This window comes from Lepus europaeus, chromosome 8, assembly GCF_033115175.1.
Source record: "Lepus europaeus isolate LE1 chromosome 8, mLepTim1.pri, whole genome shotgun sequence".
Classification (NCBI taxonomy): Eukaryota; Metazoa; Chordata; class Mammalia; order Lagomorpha; family Leporidae; genus Lepus; species Lepus europaeus.
Genome location: NC_084834.1, coordinates 120,003,673 through 120,023,232, shown reverse-complemented (window position 1 = coordinate 120,023,232; position 19,560 = coordinate 120,003,673). Strand labels below are relative to the sequence as shown.

At 49.9% G+C, this 19,560-nt stretch overlaps 1 protein-coding gene across 1 annotated transcript in view; it reads left to right on the top strand.

Moving 5' to 3' along the window:
- The window catches only part of SPMAP2L (sperm microtubule associated protein 2 like), a 47,968-nt gene extending 36,190 nt beyond the window's left edge, over positions 1-11,778 (top strand). The window contains exons 6-9 of the mRNA XM_062198939.1: positions 3,630-3,747; positions 7,375-7,506; positions 8,847-9,022; positions 11,189-11,778. Of these exons, the coding sequence (XP_062054923.1) occupies positions 3,630-3,747; positions 7,375-7,506; positions 8,847-9,022; positions 11,189-11,303 (541 nt within the window). The 3' untranslated portion in view covers positions 11,304-11,778. The remainder of the gene's footprint in view (positions 1-3,629; positions 3,748-7,374; positions 7,507-8,846; positions 9,023-11,188) is intronic.
- Positions 11,779-19,560: the final 7,782 nt, after the last annotated feature.

Genomic DNA, 19,560 nt, shown 5'->3' with positions numbered 1-19,560 from the left:
CGTAGAGAGAGGTTGCCTGGGCAAGCAGAGTCTTTTCCACCATAGATCATGGCCAGTTCCTCCCTCAAAATTTCTTCCTTTGCTTATTTGTCACCTGCTAACTTGGCTAAAATGTGCATTCACTTTTCATGATTATAAAAGAGGAATACTTTCTCTGTCACTAGTTTTGGAGAGACCTGAGTTTGACATTTCATATAAGTGACACTCCCTTTTGTATTTTTTTAAATTTCTATTTATTTGAGAGGTAGAGTTACAGACAGAGAGAGGGAGAGACAGAGAGAGAAATGTCTTCCATCCTCTGGTTCACTCCCCAAAGGTCCACAATGGCTGAAGCTGAGCCAATCCAAAGCTAGGAGCCAGGAGCTTCTTTTGGGTCTCCTACATGGGTGCAGCGGGCCAAGCCCTTGGGCCACCCTGCACTGCCTTCCCATAAGCAGGGAGCTGGTATCAGAAGAGCAGCTAGGACATGAACCAGCACCCATATGGGATGCTAGTGCTGCACGTGGAGGCTTAGCCTACTACACCACAGCACCAGCCCCATCCTTCTTGTATGTTTAAGTTTGTATCCCTGTTTTTCCACCAGACTCCTGCTAAGGAACATGCATATAATCTTTGTTCACTGGCATAAAATCTTAATTATGAATATCCACTATTATATAATGTTTTAATACAGAAAACCTCCCAGGAGCTGTTTAAGTACAAAGAACAGTTCCTCCTTGGACTAACTGGCCTGACTTTCTGACTTGATATTATGAGATATTCACTTCTCATAATTTTCCCTGTGTTCATCCTGTTGGGAACGAACATCATCTCTAATCAGCTTCCTTTGTGATCTCTGTGAACTGGAAATAGAGTGCCAAGCTTGTTGGGACTGTGCGAGGGGAAGCAAGCAGGTGCTTCATGAACGACACACTCCTAATAATGCTCCACGGGAGCTTGGCCTCAGCGGCATGCGTTGTAGCTGATTCCTGGAGGTGCTCAACAATGGATTTTGAGCAGATGGAAGGAAGAAATGGCAAACTTGAAGACAGGTCAACTGAGGTGACCAAGTCTGAGGAGCAGAAAGGAGAAAAGTGGGATGACCCGAACAGAGTCCGAGAGAGCTGTGGGACACCAGCAAGGGGCTCAGCATACTCGTGATGGGAATCCCACAGGAGAGGAACGATCAAGGGGGAAAATAAGTATTAGAAGAGGTGGGGGCCAGCGCTGTGGTGCAGTAGTTAACACCCTGGCCTGAAGTGCTGGCATCCCATATGGGCGCCGGTTCTAGTCTTGGCTGCTCCTTTTCCGATCCAGCTCTCTGCTACAGCCTGGGAAAGCAGTAGAAGATGGCCCAAGTCCTTGGGCCCCTGCACCCATGTGGGATACCTGGAAGAAGCTTCTGGCTTCTGGCTTTGGATCGGCACAGCTCCAGCTGTTGTGGCCAACTGGGGAATGAACCATTGGATGGAAGACCTCTGTGTGTGTGTGTGTGTGTGTGTTTCTCCTCTCTCTGTGTAACTCTGACTTTCAAATAAATAAATAAATAAATATTTAAAAAATAAAAAGAAGAGGTGGCCCCAACCATGTTACATATGATGGAAAATGTTACATGTCCAAAAAACTCAACTCCAAGCTTAAAAAACTTGGAGATCCAAAAGTTGGCACATCCTGTGCCAATAACCAAAGTCTTGAAAGCAGCAACCAGCAGTGACTCATCACATACATAGGATCTGCAGTAAGATTAAAAAGTGAGGGGGCCAGTGCTGTGGCACCATGGGTTAACACCCTGGCCTGAAGTGCTGGCATCCCATATGGGCGCTGGTGGGAGACCTGGCTGCGCCACTTCTGAGCCAGCTCTCTGCTGTGGCCTGGGAAAGCAGTGGAAGATGGCCCACATCCTTGGGTCCCTGCACCCATGTGGGAGATCTGGAAGAAGCTCCTGGCTCCTGGCTTTGGATTGGCGCAGCTCCGGCTGTTGTGGCCATCTGGGGAGTGAAGCATAGGATGGAAGACCTCTCTCTCTCTGCCACTCCTCTCTCTGTGTAACTCTGACTTTCAAATAAATAAATCTTTAAAAAAAAGATTAGGCAGTGAGTCCTCAGGGCAGGTGTTGGCCTAGCTGAGTCTCTGCTCGTGGGGATGCCTGCATCCCATACCGGAGTGTGTGTTTGAGTGCTAGCTCTGCTCCCAGTTCCAGCGCCTGCTGATGGGCACCCTGGGTGGGCATCAGGTGATGTCCAAGTAGCCTGGTCCCTGCCACCTGTGTCGCAGGTCTGGAGTGAGTTCCAGGCTCTTGGCTTCAGCCTGACTCATCCCTGGCTGTTGCAGGTGCTTAGGGAGTGAACCAGCAGGTAGATCTGCCTCTGTCTGTCTCTCTCTCCCTTTCTCTGTCTCTGTCCCTCTGCCTTCAAAGAAGTACAAATAAATAAATGAATACATCATTTAAAACTTTTATTTAGAAAGAGTGAGTGCCCCTCCGTCTCAAGGTGTGCTACAGAGGAGACTGGCCCTGGTCCTCTGTAGCAACTAGACTGTTTTTCTTTAAAAATTTTTTTCATTTTATGTGAATGGCAGAGATACACAGAGAGAGACTGACACAGGCAGAGATCTCCCATCCAGTGGTTCACTTCCCAAATGTCCACAACAGCCAGAGTTGGGCCAGGCGGAAGCCAGGAGCCTGGACTCAATCCAGTTGTTCCACGCGATGGCAGGGACCCCGCTGCTTGAGCCATTGCTGCTGCCTCCTATGGTGAGCATTAGCAGGGAGCTGGAACCGGAGGCAGAGCCGGGACTTGAGTTCAGGCATGCTGAGGTGGGCCGCACGTGTCAGGACAGCCCAAGCTGCGTCTTAACCGCTCTGCCAAATGCCAGCCCACCCAGCAACCCCCTTCCACCCCAGAGGTTTAGGTAGGAACTGAGGTATTTTTCAACTTCAGGTCATAACCCATCCATAATAGATCATGAAATCAACATCAGTTTTTTCTTAATGAAATCAAATGAAAAAAATTTCTAAAGGATGTATTTATTTACTTATTTGAGAGGCAGAGTTACAGACAGAGGGAGAGGGAGAGACAGAGAGAGAGAGGTCTTCCATCCACTGGTTCACTCCCCAAATGGCCACAATGCCTGGAGCTGGGCCAATCCGAAGCCAGGAGCCAGGAGCTTCCTCCAGGTCTCCCACGTGGGTGCAGGGGCCCAAGCACCTGGGCCATCTTCTACTGCTTTCCCAGGCCATAGCAGAGAGCTGGACCAGAAGTGGAGCAGCTGGGACTTGAACCAGTGCCCATCTGGGATGCTGGCGCCACAGGTGGAGGCTTAACCTAGTACACCACAGCACCAGCCCCAAAACGAAAAATTTTTAAGTGGAATATGTGGTACAGGGAAAATGTTATTTCATGATCAGTTTGTTTTAAGAACACAAACACATATTCCGTATCACAATATAAAACTTACTTCTTACTGTGGATCATAGTACAATTTTCAAGAAACACTGATATGGTAGAAAAATCGATAATGATTGTGGGAAAGATGTTCCTAAGGTAGGAAACATATGCATAATTGGTTGGAGGTTGATGTAGCAAAGAAAACTCCCATGATTGTTCCTGTGTCCAGCAGTTCTAATATCTCATATTTCCATTTGCACATAGGCCCTTCAGCGATTATTCGGCAATAAGAGAGTCTCTCCGGTTCTCTGATCCTTCACCCCGGATTTTACGACTCTCAATAGCCAAAGGCACAAACCCAGACTATGTCCCTCCAAAAGACGTAAGTGTGCCCAGGCTACCCTCTTAATTCTAGGCATATGTTTTCCTTTCTCATGCATAATCTCTCCTTCCCCTGAAACGAACTTTTCTGATGACTGCCCCTAGTCTAACTTATCAATCAGGATTGGGTCAGAGAGCTGAATCGTTATGATTGATAAAGAATAAGGGATGTGTTCCAGGGTTGGCCCTTAAGCAACTGTAGGAACTGTGGAGACATCCATGAAGGTGTATGGCCACTGGGACTTGGATCTGGTTATAGATCCAGAAGCAACGAGAGGTAGTAGGGAGAGGTCCACAGTTCCTGAAGCTATCTGGGCAAGGGGACTCCAACCTCCCCAGGGGAGGCAAGGCTCGTTCTAAGGCAAGCAAGGCTCAGCAGGATTTAGGGGTTTGGAGTCCCACGCTTCATGAAAATCTGCCCACGACCCCTGTGGCAATGCCAAGGTTCCGCTCCTTCCCAATCTTTGTCCTAACTCTACCCGTACAAGGTTGAGATTCCCCTTTCACTGTAAGTCACACACCCACACAACTAGATTTTGAGTTTGGCTTTCAAAATGTTCAGCCCTGTGACAGGAGAAGACAAACGTTTCATTTAGGGTCACCATGGGAGCTTTCTCACTCCTTTTCTGGACCTGACGGTGGGAATTTCAAGACCTGAACAGATCATTCCTTTCTTCAAGCTCTCCAGTGCACTTAGAAGCAACCAACCCACTACATGTCTTTGTGTCCCTAAAGTGCTCTTTGGGAGCAGCCACTGGCCACCCAAAGCCTTGCTTTCTGTTTTGTCATCGCATGCCGTGGATTCCAATGTCTTTTGGTTTTTAACATTACCAATAGCTCATTAATGCCTTGAAATCTGACCAGCTCAGAAAATAAATCCAGGTAATCCAGAACCAATATAGAGAGCCCAGCCTTAAGGTTTTGATCTGTCTGTTGCTTTGTACCAAACCACTCTCAATCTTAGAGGCATGCAACAACCACCATTTTATTATGCTGAAAGATGTTGTGAGTCGGAAATTCTGACAGGGCAGCAGGTGTACCTTGTTTCTGCTCCATAACGTCTAGGGCCTCAGCTGAGAAATCCCCAGTGGCTTGGGTACCAAATGGTAGGCGGCTGGAATCATCTGGATGCTCCTTCCTACCTGCTGTAACCTAACAGAATAAAGTAGGTGGCTCAAATGCAAGACATTTACTCATATTTCTCCCAGTCCAGGAGGTCAAGAAGTCTAAGATTAAGGTGTTGGTAGATTCTGTCCTTGGCGAAGGCCCCCATCCTGGTGTGCATGTGGCCGCCATCTTGCTTCACAAGAGCACAAGCAACCTCTGGTCTTCCTTCCTTCTTCCTTCCTTCCTTTTTTTTTTTTTTTAAATGAAGGCACTGATCCCTTTACGGGGACTCCAACCTCAGGACCTCATCTAAACCTAACTACCTCCCAAAGGTTCCACCCCTAAACTTACCCCTATGGTGGTCAGGGCTTCCACATAGAAATTTGAGCGGGGAGGGACACAAACATTCAGTCCACGATAGCACCTAAGCTACTTAGGCTGGGAGGAACTGAAGACCAGCTTCAGGAGAACTTCGAACGGCCTCTCCACGTGGCTAAGACCTCTCTCAGTGTCACAGCTGTTCTGCAGAGCATGCTAAGCTGGCGTGTCCCAGGAGGGAGCATTCTGGGGACAGGTGGCAGCTGCGTGAGCTTTTATGGCTTGGCCTTGGGAGGCACGGGATCCCCCTGTGGTCCCACTCTATGGACTGCTGCAGCTACAGGTGTGGTCGGGGTGGGGCTCAGACTCCAGCCCTCTGTGATGGAAGTGTCTAAGAATCTCTAGGCACTGGAAAGAGCTGCCACAGCCTGGGGTGTGAGTCGCCAGGTGTTCTTGAGCGTGACTTCTGTATGCAGAAAAGGCTCTTGGGGGTGGGGGTGGGGGGTATGTTCTTAATTTAAATAACAGTCCCATTTGAAAGTTAATGTTTTCTTAGGCTGTTAAGTTCAACTTGGAACTTCATTATCTTGCTTATAATTTTAACAGTTTATAAGACTTAATTTTTTTTAAAGATTTATCTATTTATTTGAAAGTCAGAGTTACACAGAGAGAGGAAAGGGAGAGAGAGAGAGAGAGAGAGAGAGAGAGAGAGGTCTTCCGTCTGATGGTTCACTCCCCTGATGGCCTCAAGGGCCGGAGATGTGCCGATATGAAGCCAGGATCCAGGAGCTTCTTCCAGGTCTCCCACACAGGTGCAGGGACCCAAGGACTCGGTCCATCTTCTACTGCTATCCCAGGCCATAGCAGAGAGCTAGATTGGAAGTGGAGCAGCCGGGACTCGAACCGGCGCCCATATGGGATGCAGGTGCTGCAGGCAGTGACTTTACCTGCCATGCCTCAATCCTCCCTGTCTTTCACCCTCCCTTTCTTTGTCAAAATTTGACTTCTCTCAGGGTCCAGTCCAACATCTTTTTATCCTTGAAAAGAGGATCCCTCCAGAGTTCTCCCACCTCTCCTCTGACACCCCTAAACATTTTGTTTACCGCCTCTTCCAGTAATCTTAATCATTTGCCTGTAGATCTATGGCTTCTTCTAGGTCAGCAGCTACACTGGTTAAGGAAGAAATTGTGCTTTATTATTCTTTGTTGTGTCTTACATAGTATAATTGAGAAATATTTATGTGATGCATCGATTATTCCTTTTAAATTATAAGCCTTAATTTAAGGCAGTGGTTGCCACATAGTGCTTCCATGTTCCCAGAGCCTGATAAGACACAAACCTGTTTTCCTAAGAAATTCTCAAAATGCTTAACCAGTACTTCACGGTGTTGTCCCGACAGGCAGGAACCTTGGTTTGACTGCCAGCTCAGCCTTTACTAAGAATGTGAACCTAAACAGGAGACTGAATCTCACAGCGCCTTGTTTTTCCATTAGTAAAATGGAAACGAAAATGATGCTCACCATGAATGAATCCACGCAAAAGCCTTCTTGAAACACCACAAGAAGGGATTTAGAAAAAGACCTCATGTGTTATTTTCCATCCATTGTTAAAGCCCTATTTTATATTCCCAGTTATTTGCTGTATTCCCTTCTAAGGGCTTGTGGTACGTTTTGAGTGCAAGTAATTGAAAGAGAAAGTCATGGGATTTGGACGATTTTTCAGGTACAACAACGAGGAATGACTTGGGGCCTGGTGGAACCTTTCTCCCCCTGGGGTTTGGTTTCTTTTCCCATCTACGTCAGCTGGAAGAAAGCTCCCTGAATCCACTGTATGTGAGTTTTGCAGATGCCAAGTCCCAGGATGCAAAGGGCGAGACTAATATAAAGATAAATGGAGACGCCTCCCACTGATGTTCTCAGGGGCCGGGCCGGGCTGAGCTTGTCACTGCCCACGTCAGCACGCCTGCTAGCCACAGCAACCTTTGTCTTTCCTGCACAGCGCTGACAGTTCAGCCCCAGAGACGCTGGGCTGGGATCCACAGTCTCGCCTGAGAAAGCCGTGGCCAGGGGTTCCTGTAAGAGTCTCACCCTCTCTGCTGGATGGCCATGTCCACACGGCAGACCCTGCTTTGTCATCATGAACTTGACCATGTCAGGTGCAGGGACCTGCTGTTTACAGCTACTGCTTTCCTTTTCTCCCCTAGATTAATACCAAGATATCAGTGTCCACCCTGAACGCTGTTGCAACTCCAAGAATCATAGACCTGGCCCACCCAAGGATGAAGTGGGAGGGTCTGTGCTATGAAAGAGAAAGAAATGAGAGGCCCATCCGCCCGGTAAGCCCCCCACTCACTTTCTGCTTGATCCTAGGGTACCATTTTGCCTCCACAGGGCTGCGGCAGGAAGAAAGACTCGGCTCCGTGATACGGAGAAGAGCAGAGGCATTGAGGGCAACAGCCTGGACCTTGGGGTCAGCAGGAACTGGGTTCAAATGGCAGCCTCACCACGTCAGCTCTGACGCTGGGCCTGCCTTCCTGAGCCTTGGGCGGTCACGTGTCGTGTGGTGTCTCAGTCACCACAGATGTGTGACACTGGGCCCGTAGGACTGTGTCTCGGAGAGATGTTGTAGCCGTGTTCAATGTGGAAGGAACTCTGGCATTCCCACAATGGCAAAGCTGGCCAAGAAGTCCTTCTGGGGTGGGTCCCCTTGTGAAGCGAGCTTTGACTGTGTTTGAGTGCCTACTGGGTGCCAGGCTCCATTCCCAGCGAACAAAAGGGAGCTCCGTGCTCCCAAAGGAAGATAAATGACGAGTTAAGTCGCTAGGTAATCAGAGTCGGGGAGTGGCAGGTGCCGTGGGGACGGTAAAATAGGCAGCGAGTGAGCTGTGGTCGTCAGGAAACACTGCTCTAAGGAGGGAACCTTGGAGCTGAAGGAATAAGAAGTCAGCCAAGCCAGGAGCAGAGGGAGGAGCAGAAGTCCCCAGGCTGGGATGCACAGTGATTGCCTAGGGGTTTAAAAGCCCAAAACAGAAGTCCTTCAGAGAGAGTGACGCCAGGAAGACAGACAGACTCCTGGGATGTGTGCAGAGCAAGGTGCGAGCCCTGAGGGGAGGGTCGCTGTCCGTCCTAACTCTGAATGAGAGCAAAGGCTAGGAGCTGTGTCATCCTTCAAATTTCTCCAATGAAGCAACACAGCACAAAGGCAGTCGGGCCTATGCGGTTTTCAAAGCGAGACCATCAGGCCCCCACCAGTTGTGTGCCAGAGCTGAGTCCAGCTCCTTTCAAACACGAAAGAGCCGAGGCTGAGGGAGGCAGGGCTAGTAAGTGCAAGGGTCCTGAGGCAGAAGGAGTGGGGGAGGGGCAGCCGGCAGGTCCCTTGGGGGCTTGGGGACCACCAGGAGGAGCCTGTGAGGCCGTGAGCAGACCGAGCAGCCACACATGCAGGACGGAAGCCTGGAGTGATGTGGTCTGACCTGGGCTGGGAGGTACCGTTGTGATGAGCAGGTGCAACTGCACAGGTGAGGCTGGATGGTGCAGGGTGAGTGTGGGAGCAGGGAGACCGGAGAGTCTACCGAATAACCCTGGGGAGGTGGTGACTCCAGCAGGGGTGCAGCCGTAGGGACAGGGAGAAGTGGCAAAATTCGGGTCTATTCCTGTCTGTCTGTTCCCACCCTAGGTAGCCCCTGCCGCCTTGCTTGCCACAGCCAGCCCTCGAATAATAGCTCTGGCTAAGTCCAAGCCCCTTCACCAAGATTACCTCCCTGCTCGTGACGCCTGCTGGCCAGTGTCATACGCCGCTATTCATCCAAAAGTATCGCCCAGAATTCAAGAACTGGCTAATCCAAACACCCGGTATGTGGATTTCAGGCCGGAGCGGGACAGGGAGGGCTGGGGTTGCGGGGAGAGGGAGAAGGGTGACTGTAAGACCAGTAGAAAGAGTAGTAGAAGCACAAATGAGTTCTTAAACATCTGCCTCCCTTGTTAGGTTATTATGGCAAAGCCATGGTGTTATTACCGGAAACGTAAGCCTAGCATCACGGGGTTGGGGGCTGGGTGTTGAGATTAGCTCTAGCAGTCAAGTGAGGAATGATTTATGCAACATCTTGGTAAGTAAAACAAACTACAGAGCAGAGTACATAACACACGGAGATTGTATAAGACGGCAACTGTGCCTGCGTCTGCCTGTGCCCACGGCGACTCAGAAGTATATGCCCAGGGGCCGGCGCCCTGGCTCACTTGGCTAATCCTCCGCCTGCGGCGCCGGCATCCCATATGGGCACCGGGTTCTAGTCCCGGTTGCTCCTCTTCCAGTCCTGCTCTCTGCTGTGGCCCAGGAAGGCAGTGGAGGATGGCCCAAGTGCTTGGGCCCTGCACCCTCATGGGAGACCAGGAGGAAGCACCTGGCTCCTGGCTTCGGACAGGCACAGCGCCGGCCGCAGAGGCCATTTGGGGAGTGAACCAACAGAAGGAAGACCCCTGTCTCTCTCTCTCACTGTCTATAACTCTACCTGTCAAATGAAAAAAAAAAAAGAAGAAGTGTATGCCCAAGCCAGCAACAGGAGCAAGACTTGTTTCTCATGAACTAGACTTTTGTGTTTGTTCAATATTTTTGTATCATGCACACATATGACCTGTTTCAAATAAATAAGGAAATATGCCTAACAGGGAAGAAAGTGCCTCTTCCTCTGGTTGTTGTTGTTTTTTTTTTGGGGGGGGGTGAGGAGGGACCTCTTAACTTGCCTGGACCTCACCTCATTTTGTTACCTCCAGGAGATAACAATTGATTTCCCCCTTTGAGCATCATCAGGAAAACCTAGGAGAGGCAGGAGAAGCTGTGGAGGTCTTGAGCTCAGGGAAAAGGAGATGTGTTGGTTCGCATGAAGTCTTTTTTAAATGTCATCACGTGCTTGACCTTGAGCAAAATAAAGTTCGCCGTGAAAGCTCCTGCCACTCTCTGAGGGCTGAGGATGGGAAGGGGGCAGTGGGGTCCCCAGATGGTGCATTTCAAAGGTGTGCTTTTCCCCTAGTGTGCCCGAGGACCAGGTGGCTTGTTTTAACCTTGCCAAAATGATGGAGAAACTTCCAGAATTTACTTGTTGTTGAAAGAGCAAAAGCTGTAGAATCAGAAAGATATGCAAATCCGGATTTGGCCATAGATCATCCTTTTTTTAAATTGTTTTTTGGTTAAGATTTATTTATTTGAAAGGCGGTTAGACACACACACACACACAGAGAGAGAGAGAGAGAGAGAGAGAGAGATCTTCCTTCCTCTGGTTTATTCCGCAAATGGCTGTAACGGCCAGGTCTGGGCCAGGCTGAAGCTAGGAGTCTGAAACTCCATCCGGGTCTCCCACATGGGTGGCAGGGGTCCAAATACTTGGGCCATCCTCGCTTCCCAGGTGCGTTAGCAGGGAGCTAGATTGGAAGTGGAGCTGTCAGGGCTGGAACCGGTGCACACGCAGGATGCCAGCATTGTAGGTGGTATCCTATCTTGTGTGCTACGACGCCGGTCCCCATCCATCATTCTTCTAACTTTTCTGAGCCTTCTCTCTTTGTCCACTAGGGGTCGTGAAAACCAAAACAGGGCATCACAGTGCCAGGTGCACATGCTGGGAGCTGGGAACACATCAGTTCTGTTTTAGTGCACCTCATTTCTTTTCTTTGTTTTTTGACAGGCAGAGTTAGTGAGAGAGAGACAGAGAGAAAGGTCTTCCTTCCATTGGTTCACCCCCCAAATGGCCACTACGGCCAGCGTGCTGCGCTGATCTGAAGCCAGGAGCCAGGTGCTTCTCCTGGTCTCCCATGGGGTACAGGGCCCAAGCACTTGGGCCATCCTCCACTGCCTTCCCAGGCCACAGCAGAGAGCAGGACTGGAAGAGGGGCAACCGGGACAGAACTGGCACCCCAACCGGGACTAGAACCCGGAGTACCGGCGCCGCAGGCGGAGGATTAGCCTAGTGAGCCGCGGCGCCGGCCAAGTGCACCTCATTTCAAGTTGACCTCTTTTCTCCATTCCAGGTCTCCCATGCATATTGTCTACTACGACCCAGACGTCTTTAAAGTCAAGCCGGAGGCCTTGAAAGCACAGTGTTCTGCGAGGGTCCAGGAGCTGGCACAGCCGCTTGCACGTTAACAGCAGAAAGCCACAGCAGCCGGACACTGGTCACCTGTCTAGAACGCATAGTGGATCCCTTAGTTCCCTGCTCTTGTGTGGGCAGATCCATACCCCCAACTGGTCCCCCTCCCCAGAACTGGGGCCTCCAGGGAAACCCCGGTGATGGGCAGGTAGCAATTGCTACTGTTAGCCATAACCATATCTTTAGCTGATTCTGGAGCCTCCAGCATGCAATAAAAGAGAAGATGAGAGTCTGCTGGTCACCCTGTGTCCTCATGAGCACGTTGCGTGCCCGCTGGCCACGGCTGGCCTGAGGAACACTTTTCCAAGTATTTGTGCAGTTACTCTTTCCTTCCCCAGTAGCTGGTCCTGGTACCTGGGAGCAGAGATCCGTCCTTGAGTTCCTTTGCAAACCTCCCCTTATCACCTAGGGAGAAAACTGCTGAACGGTGAAATCTTTTTGGATACATTGAAATGAGTTTTGTAGCCTGTAGCTGAGGTTTAGGGGGCAGCTTGCTTTAACTCATCACGAGTCCACCAATCTCTGTTCTTCCTCGTGCTCAGAGTTGACTTCTGTGAATAACAGAGAGAGCAGAATGGTAACACCCAGCTCCTGCTCTCTGAGTGCTCATTCAACATTTGGTAGTTCTGTGACATCGCGTCTGTCCAGAGTTTGTATTGGTCTCCATGCATCAGTGTTTTATAAATTGTGCTCACTTTTACGGAGGTATATCTAGATTTGCATGAACGGGAACTTAACGTGAAAGCCAACTTCACAGGTGAATGAGTTCTCTCCTTTAGGCTTCCGTGTCATGGACAGATGCTACTACGCTGTAGCTTTGAACTTGAGTTTTAGAATCTGACCTGAGTCTGTATCCTTCATGGATCCTTAACCAGAATTGTGATTTTTTTAAAAAAATAAAATAATGTTTTAATTCATTCACTTATTTATTTTATTTGAAAGGTAGAGAGAGAAAAAGAAAGAGGGAGACAGACTGGCAGATTTCCCATCCATTGGTTCACTCTCCAAATGCCTGCAACAATTAAGACTGGGCCAGGCTGAAGCCAGGAGCCCAGAACTCACTGCGGTTCTCCCATGTGGGTGGCAAAGACCCAACTCCTTGAGCCATCACCTGCTACCTCCCAGGCCGAGCTCAGCGGGACTTGAAGCCGTGCACTCTGGCATGGGATGTTGGGGTTCCAACAGCATCTTCACCCCCTGCCGAGTGCCCACCGCCAAGATATGAGTAAGCAAAGGTCCTCAACTCCTCGTGCCTTGCCTTTTTATGTACCAAGTGGGTTCCCACTGCATTGTTGTAAAGATTAGATGAGAAATATATATAATAAAGTATGGATTTGAAACAAAAAAATGTCCTTTTAAACCTTAACTGTGCCTCCTGGAGGGGAGAGTGCCATAATTCATCTCATAATTCGTAATTCATCATAAATGGTTTTTGCATTGAATGAACCTTGGCTGAGCGTCCTTGCCTTGCCAGGCAGTGGGCAGGGCCCTGTGGATTCCATAGAGAGCCAGAGTGATAAAGCTCTGCTCTCATGGTCTCTGCAGCCTATCAGGGGAGAGGAGCCCAACTCAGCCATCACAGATAAATGCAAAATGAGGGTCATAGCAAGTGCTGGGAAGCAGCACGAATGATCTTCAAAAGGTTCATGGAAAAGGTATGTATGAAAAAAACTGTGCATGTGTTTAAACTATTTTGCACCTTAAAAATGAGCTTGTACTAAGTTGTTCAGCATGCGTGAACAGGATCTCATCTGAGACACTAGGAAGGATAAGACAGCAGTTTGAAATGAGTCCCTCTCAAAGCAACCGGCTTCTGCTAAAATTGAAGCAAGAATAAACATCCAATTGATGGCAAACTTGGATGGGAAAATGGTGAACTCACTGATGCTTCACAAAGTTTAGGGAAACATTGTCCCAAAGAAAGCAGCATTTTCCAAATGGATAACGGACTTGAAGAAGAGATGAGATGCTAGCCACATCACCTTGTGATAGCAGAGCAGCCACATTAACCTTGTTGGTGCCCTAAAGGATGAGGACCAAGGGTTACCAGCAGGAACCATTGCTAATGCTGTAGAAATCTTGGTTGGTTCAGCTAACACAATTCTGACCAAAGAACGCAGAGAAAGCTTTCAGCTTAGTGGGTGCCAGAATAGTGCCCGGATCAGCCGCAGACGAGAGCGGAATGTTCAGTGGAAATTTCAAACCAATGGGATCATGAATCCGAAGTATGATTCATTATTTATAGAATAATAAATACATATTTATTATACATAAATATTCCTAAAAATAAATAAAAATTATAGGTTATAGAATAACAGGAGAAGCAGCCTGGCTTTCCCAGGATGATCCTGAAGCTGCAGCTCAGTCAAAGCCATGACCACCCCGAGGCGGAAGTGGCCCATTCAAAGCCAGAGTGGGCTGACCCAAAGCAAAGGTCACAGCGACATTTTGTGTGTGTGTGTGATGGTCAAGATAGTTTGCTGGTTGACTTCTGGTAGCTGCAGAGTGATACCATCTGCTTACCATGAGACTGTTTTGTGAAAGCCGGCCAAGGTTTATCAGAGAAATGCCTGGGAAAGCCTCCGACAGTCCGTCTCCAGCACTGCTGTGTGGCTGCTCCTTTCTCTCCTGAACAAGGGCTAGTTTGAGATTCTGTGAGAGCTTCGACTGGAAGTCATCGGGCAGCCACCTGACAGCGTTGACCTGGCTCCTTCTGACCTGTTTTGTTTCCCACTCTTAAAAAATCTTGGAAAACGCGCCCACTTTTCTTCAGCTAATGATGTAAACAAGACTGCATGACTTGGCTCTGCCCCAGGACGCCTGGGGGTTTAGAGATGGACTAACTGGCTGGTGTCATCCCTTGGCATCAAAGGATCTTGAACTTGAGAGTGTAGGTGGGGAAATAAGAGTTTGTGGTTTTTGTTTTTATCTTTTCTAATTTCCCACAAACTTTTGAAGTCCTCTCGTATTGAAGGAACGATTAGGCTGGAATCTGAAAGCTGGGTAGGACCAACTAGCAGAGAGGCACGGAAATGCATTTGAGGTCACAGAAACACAGCTCACGTCCAGCATCCATTCCTCCTCCTGGAAGGACTCCTGGTTTTCTTGCACGGGATTAACTTCTCATTGTTGAATGCTTCATTGGGATTTTTACTCAAGGTGTGCTGCCCCAGGATGAGCAGGTGACCCAGGCCAGCTAAGCCCATGCAGTGTCCCTTGGGACTTGGGATCTAAGTAGAATAATGCAAGGATAAGGGGTGTGAGCTTCCCCCATTATGGTGCCCTGGTGAGACTTTCTTTTGCTCCATACCAGCTGAATCCGTGGGCTTTCCTAACTCCTTCCCTGATCTCCATTACTTTTTTTGACTCAGGAGCTGCTGATGGCCTCACAGTAAATCCCTTGTGGCAGCTGGGGTGATGTACTGGGGACAGCAAGGCAGCCAGGGGGGTTTCAGATGGAAAGCAGAAAGGAATTGTACAAGGCTAGAGGAGGCTGAAGAGCGGGTGCCAGGCCATGCCGGGCACTGGGGACCAAGTAGTTTTGTCTTCATTCTAAAACCAGTGGGAAGCTAGTGAGTAATTGAAGCCTAGGGATGATAGAGTTGCCTTTTGCAAATACTACTCTGGCACATAAATGTGGGAGGGCTCAGTGCGGGTAAGTTGGGCTGCGTTAGGAACTGTTTGGTTGTACCAAGGTGCAGCTAGAAGTGGTGACAGACTTGAGAGGGATTGGTGGGGAGTGTGTTTGCAGGATTAGGTGGAGGGTTGGATCTGGGGAGGGGAAGGAGGTAAAAAGATAATTCCTGAGTTTCTAGATTGTGGAACGGGATAGGTAGTGCCATGGTTTCCAAGTTTGTGTCCTTCCCAAATCCATGTTGAAACCAAACCCCCAGTGCAACAATATTAAGAGGTGAAGCTTTAGGATGTTAAGTCATTGAGGACCCTGTTCTCATGAATGGGTCTGTGCCTTATGACAGGGTTTGAGGGAGCCAGTCCCTCCCTTCCACCGTCTCAGAATACAGCAAGAAGGCGCCATCTTGGATGCAGAGGGCAAGCCCAGACCAATCACTGAAGCCGCCAGCCCCTTAACCCTGGACCTCTCCATCTCTCGAACTGTGACAAATAAATTATTACAATTTCCTCAGTCAGCAGTATTTCTCATAGCACCTGAGTGGACTGAGACAGTAAGAGCCAGAATATACAAACGGACAATGGCCAGGCCACGTACAGTGGTAAGACTGTGCCCTGCAGTAACCAGGCCAGGCAGCCAAACCACAGCCTCCAAGAGGTCATCCTGGAATGACCAGGATTTGATCAGCAGGGTCCTTCACTGGGGGCTATTTTTAGCCTGTCCGTCTAACGCAGGACCAACCAGAGAAAGCCAAGGATGTTCCCTAAGCCACTCATGTGAAATGCCCTCGTCCTAGTTAGTCCCCTCCAACTTTCCCAGCGGCCCCCAATCAGAGCCCTTCCACAGTCTACCTGCGCCACTGACTGGAATGTCACTTCCCCACTCCCCCAGCTTCCCTGGGTCTCTGTCCCGTGCAGGTGGTGGTGGCCGGCATACACAGAGGCAGAGAGAGAGAGAGAGAGAGAGAGAGAGAGAGAGGTTTTCCATCCACTGGTTCACTCCCCAAATGGCTGCAACACCAGCTGGAGCTGGGATGATCTGAAGCCAGAAGCCAGGAGCTTCTTCTGGGTCTCCTACATGGGTGAAAGGATCCAAGGACTTGAGCCATCTTCTACTGCTTTCCCAGGCCATAGCAGAGAGCTGAATCTGAAGTGAAGCAGCTGGGACTCAAACTGGCACCCACATGGGATGCTGGCACTGCAGGTGGCAGCTTTACCCACTACGCCACAATGCTGTCCTCGAGAAGTTTTTGTAACACATAGGTTTCTATCTGTGTGAGAGACACCCCCCCCACACACCAGAGAATGAGTAATTCTCAAATAGGTGGCTTAGAAGTTCAACTTGTGTAACATCTTCAACTAAAAACTCTAAATGTCAGGGCTGGAGTTACCCCACAGTGCACCAAGCAGCTGCCTGCAACACTGGCATCCCTTACTGAAGCGCCAGTTTGAGTCCCGGCTGCTCCACTTCCAGTGCAGCTCCCTGCTCCTGCACCTGGGAAAGCAGCAGAGGATGGCCCAAGTGCCTGGGCCCCTGCTACTCACGTGGGAGACCTGCGTGGAGTTCCAGATTCCTGGCTTTGAGTTGGCCCAGCCCAGGACATTGTGGCCATTTGGGGAGTGAATTAGTCGATGAAAAAATCTGCCTCTTGCCTTTCAAATAAATAAATCTTAAAAAAACATAAACTGTGAATTTGGCTGAGTCCCCAGGGTCTGACAGCTGGAAGAAGGCAGACAACCGGCAGAGACGGGTTAGAGCAGCTCTGCTCTCAAGGGCTCCTCTGGTGTCATCTCCAGGCCCATAAGCATCCCAAGTTGTCTTCAGGGCTCTCATTGGTGGAAGTGGGGGCGGGATACCTTCTGTCTTCGTAAATCCATGTCCTGCTTTTAGGCGAGCAGAGGGAAGGCAGAGAATCCTCTGTGTGTGCTTCCTGTCTGTGCACCACAACCTTCCTCTTTCATAGAGCCATATTCCAGCCCCCATGGTTGGTTATTATTCAGCAATGGTCATGCAGCAGTAGACCATCAGTCTAAAGAGCAGCGCTGGACCAACGCTGGACCAGAAAAGAGGTTGTGCCAGCTGCCAGCTGATTTCCCGGGATATCTGAGTGCATCCTTGGCTTTGGTCTGTTGAGAGCAGGTGCACCTCCTCCTTCAGTGAGGTCCTGTGAGCCCCCAGCAACTCCTGTGGACCAACCCCCAGCAGACTTCAACCCGAGTGACCCCTCGTGGGCCGTGAGCAGCCTGCATGCATTGAGGGAGGGGACTGTGCCTGTCACCACAGCCTGAGCCCCCTACCTTGCCCATCTGCCCCCTCTCCTTCCTGAGGCCTGTGCTTCCACCAGGTTATGTGAAGAGGCCGTGGCCCGTGGCCACCCCTGGCAGTGGAGACTTGCAACAAGTAGCCTGAAGACACACATTCTTCCAGAGCTGGTGTGGATTTTCCATTTCCGTCGGGGAAGGACTGCCAGAGGGAACCATGCCCCACCCAGTACCAGCATGTACCTGCCTGCTGCTTGCTCATGCCAAGGTGTGGTCGTCCAGGATGTTGGGCATCCTGGGCGGTGCTGCAAGGCAGGGCTGGCGGCAGGCTGGGACAGGGAGCGGCTGGCGTTCAGTGTGGAGTGGGGAGAGTCACCCCCAGACAGCAGGCATGTGTGGCAGTGGGCAGGTGGCTGTGGCTCCAGCTCAGGAGGTAGACTTCAAAGACAAGTCACAGATTCAGGTAGCACAGTGCTTCCTGGGTAAAGACCTGAGCAGACAGGGCTGCTCTGTGGCTTGCAGAGTCAGAAAGCACCACACACACCACACACCACCTTCCTGGCTTCAGCACACTTGAAATCAGGAATAGGGTGGGAGACATTCAAAGTTCTGGCTGAGCTGGATGACCCCATGGCTGACCATGGGTGGAGTGTTCACATTCCCAGGGAGGTGGTGTGGACACGTGACCACAAGTGTACGTTCTGCAGGTAGAATGGCAGGACTTGAAGCCTGCAATTGCCATTGACCAACTTTGTATCTTCAGTTACATTAATTCACCTCTCTGGTTTTCTCACCTGTAAAATGGAGGTAACACAAATGCCATCAAGTGCCACCATCTGAGAGCTGGAGGCCAGGCAAAGCCAAATGTGTAGCTCAGTGAGGTCAGGGAGCCTCTGCCTGGCCCAGGACTCTACAGTGTGCAGTAAAAGGGAGGGCAGTATGGGGTGGTTGTAAGTGTGGGGGGTCTGGGCCAAGGCAGGCATTTCGAGGGGAAGACTTGGTTAAGACTAGGGAGAGTGAGAGGAGGAGGCTGGCATTGTGGGATAGCAGATTAAGACACCACCTGTGTCACCTGCATCCTCTGTGAGCACCAGTTCGAGTCCTGGCTGATCCACTTCCCAACCAGCTCCCTACTGAAGTGCCTGGGAAAGCGGCAGAGGATGGCTCAAGTGCTTGGGCCCCTGCACCCACGTGGGAAGCTTCTGGTTCCTGACTTCAACCTGACCCAGCCCCAGCCATTATGGTCCTTTGGGAAGTAAACCAGCAAAGGGAAGACCTCTCTCTCTCTCTCTCTCTCTCTCTTATTGAAACTCTGCTTTTCAAATACATAAAATAAATATTTGAAGACTAAGCAGGGGATTCCTAAACCCTGCAAGGGGAGCACTTTCAGGGCAAGAACAATCAAGGTTATTTGCAACTTTGTGTCTTCCTGGAACTTTACCAAAAGACATCATCCTAAAGGCGGTGGAAAAGTAACTGCAGTGCTCCTGTAGTGAGCACACACTGTGCGTGCAGATGGCTTAGGGTCACGCCCTCTGAACCGACCCCAGCATTGTTGAGTGATTGCGCTCGGCAGTGGATGGAATGTTCTGTGTGCAGCATGGTACGTGACAGATACCAGCGATGGTCACCATTGATGTTGCTCTCCCGGCCCTAGCCAATCTGTCCTGCGGTTTCCTGATGTGTAACCTTCCACCTCCAGAATTGTCATCCACCAGCTCCGGCTCTAGCTGGCTCTTTCGTTTCTAAAATTCCAACACCAGCAGCAATGGTGCCTCCTTCAATCTTACAGGCACACGCATCTGGTCGTGGAGTTGTTTCCAAAATCCTGCAGGGGGTGTGGAAGCTCGGGTTTCAAGCTTTACTAACCCCTTAGGAGACACCTTTAGGCTGTGCTTAAAGGGGCCTCGTGCAGACCCAGCACCATGCAAGGCAAAGGGATGGCAGCGCCCGAGCCAGAGCGCCCAAGTCTCTCTCCAGCTGCTGGATTCTCGAAGGTGCCCTAAGCCCCTCAGCGTTCGTGCTTCCCTGCGGATCTGCAGGTGGAGGGAGGGACGGTTTTCATCTCTAGAGAACGAATCCAGCTTAGATACTCTAGTTTGTGGAAAATGGAATTTTAAAAAATTTATTTTAGTCCAAAGCCTTCTGTAGTTCATGCATGGTTTTTCGATGATCTGCGTTGCCCATGAACTTTTGGAAGACCCTTCACATGCCTGGATCTCAAAATACATTTTTGACCAAAATAAACTTAACTTTGAAAAAATATGTATTTATTGTCATTTTATTTGAAAAAGAGACAGAGATCTTTCATCTGCAGGTTCACTCCTTAGATCCCAAAAACAGGAGGGCTGGGCCAGGCCA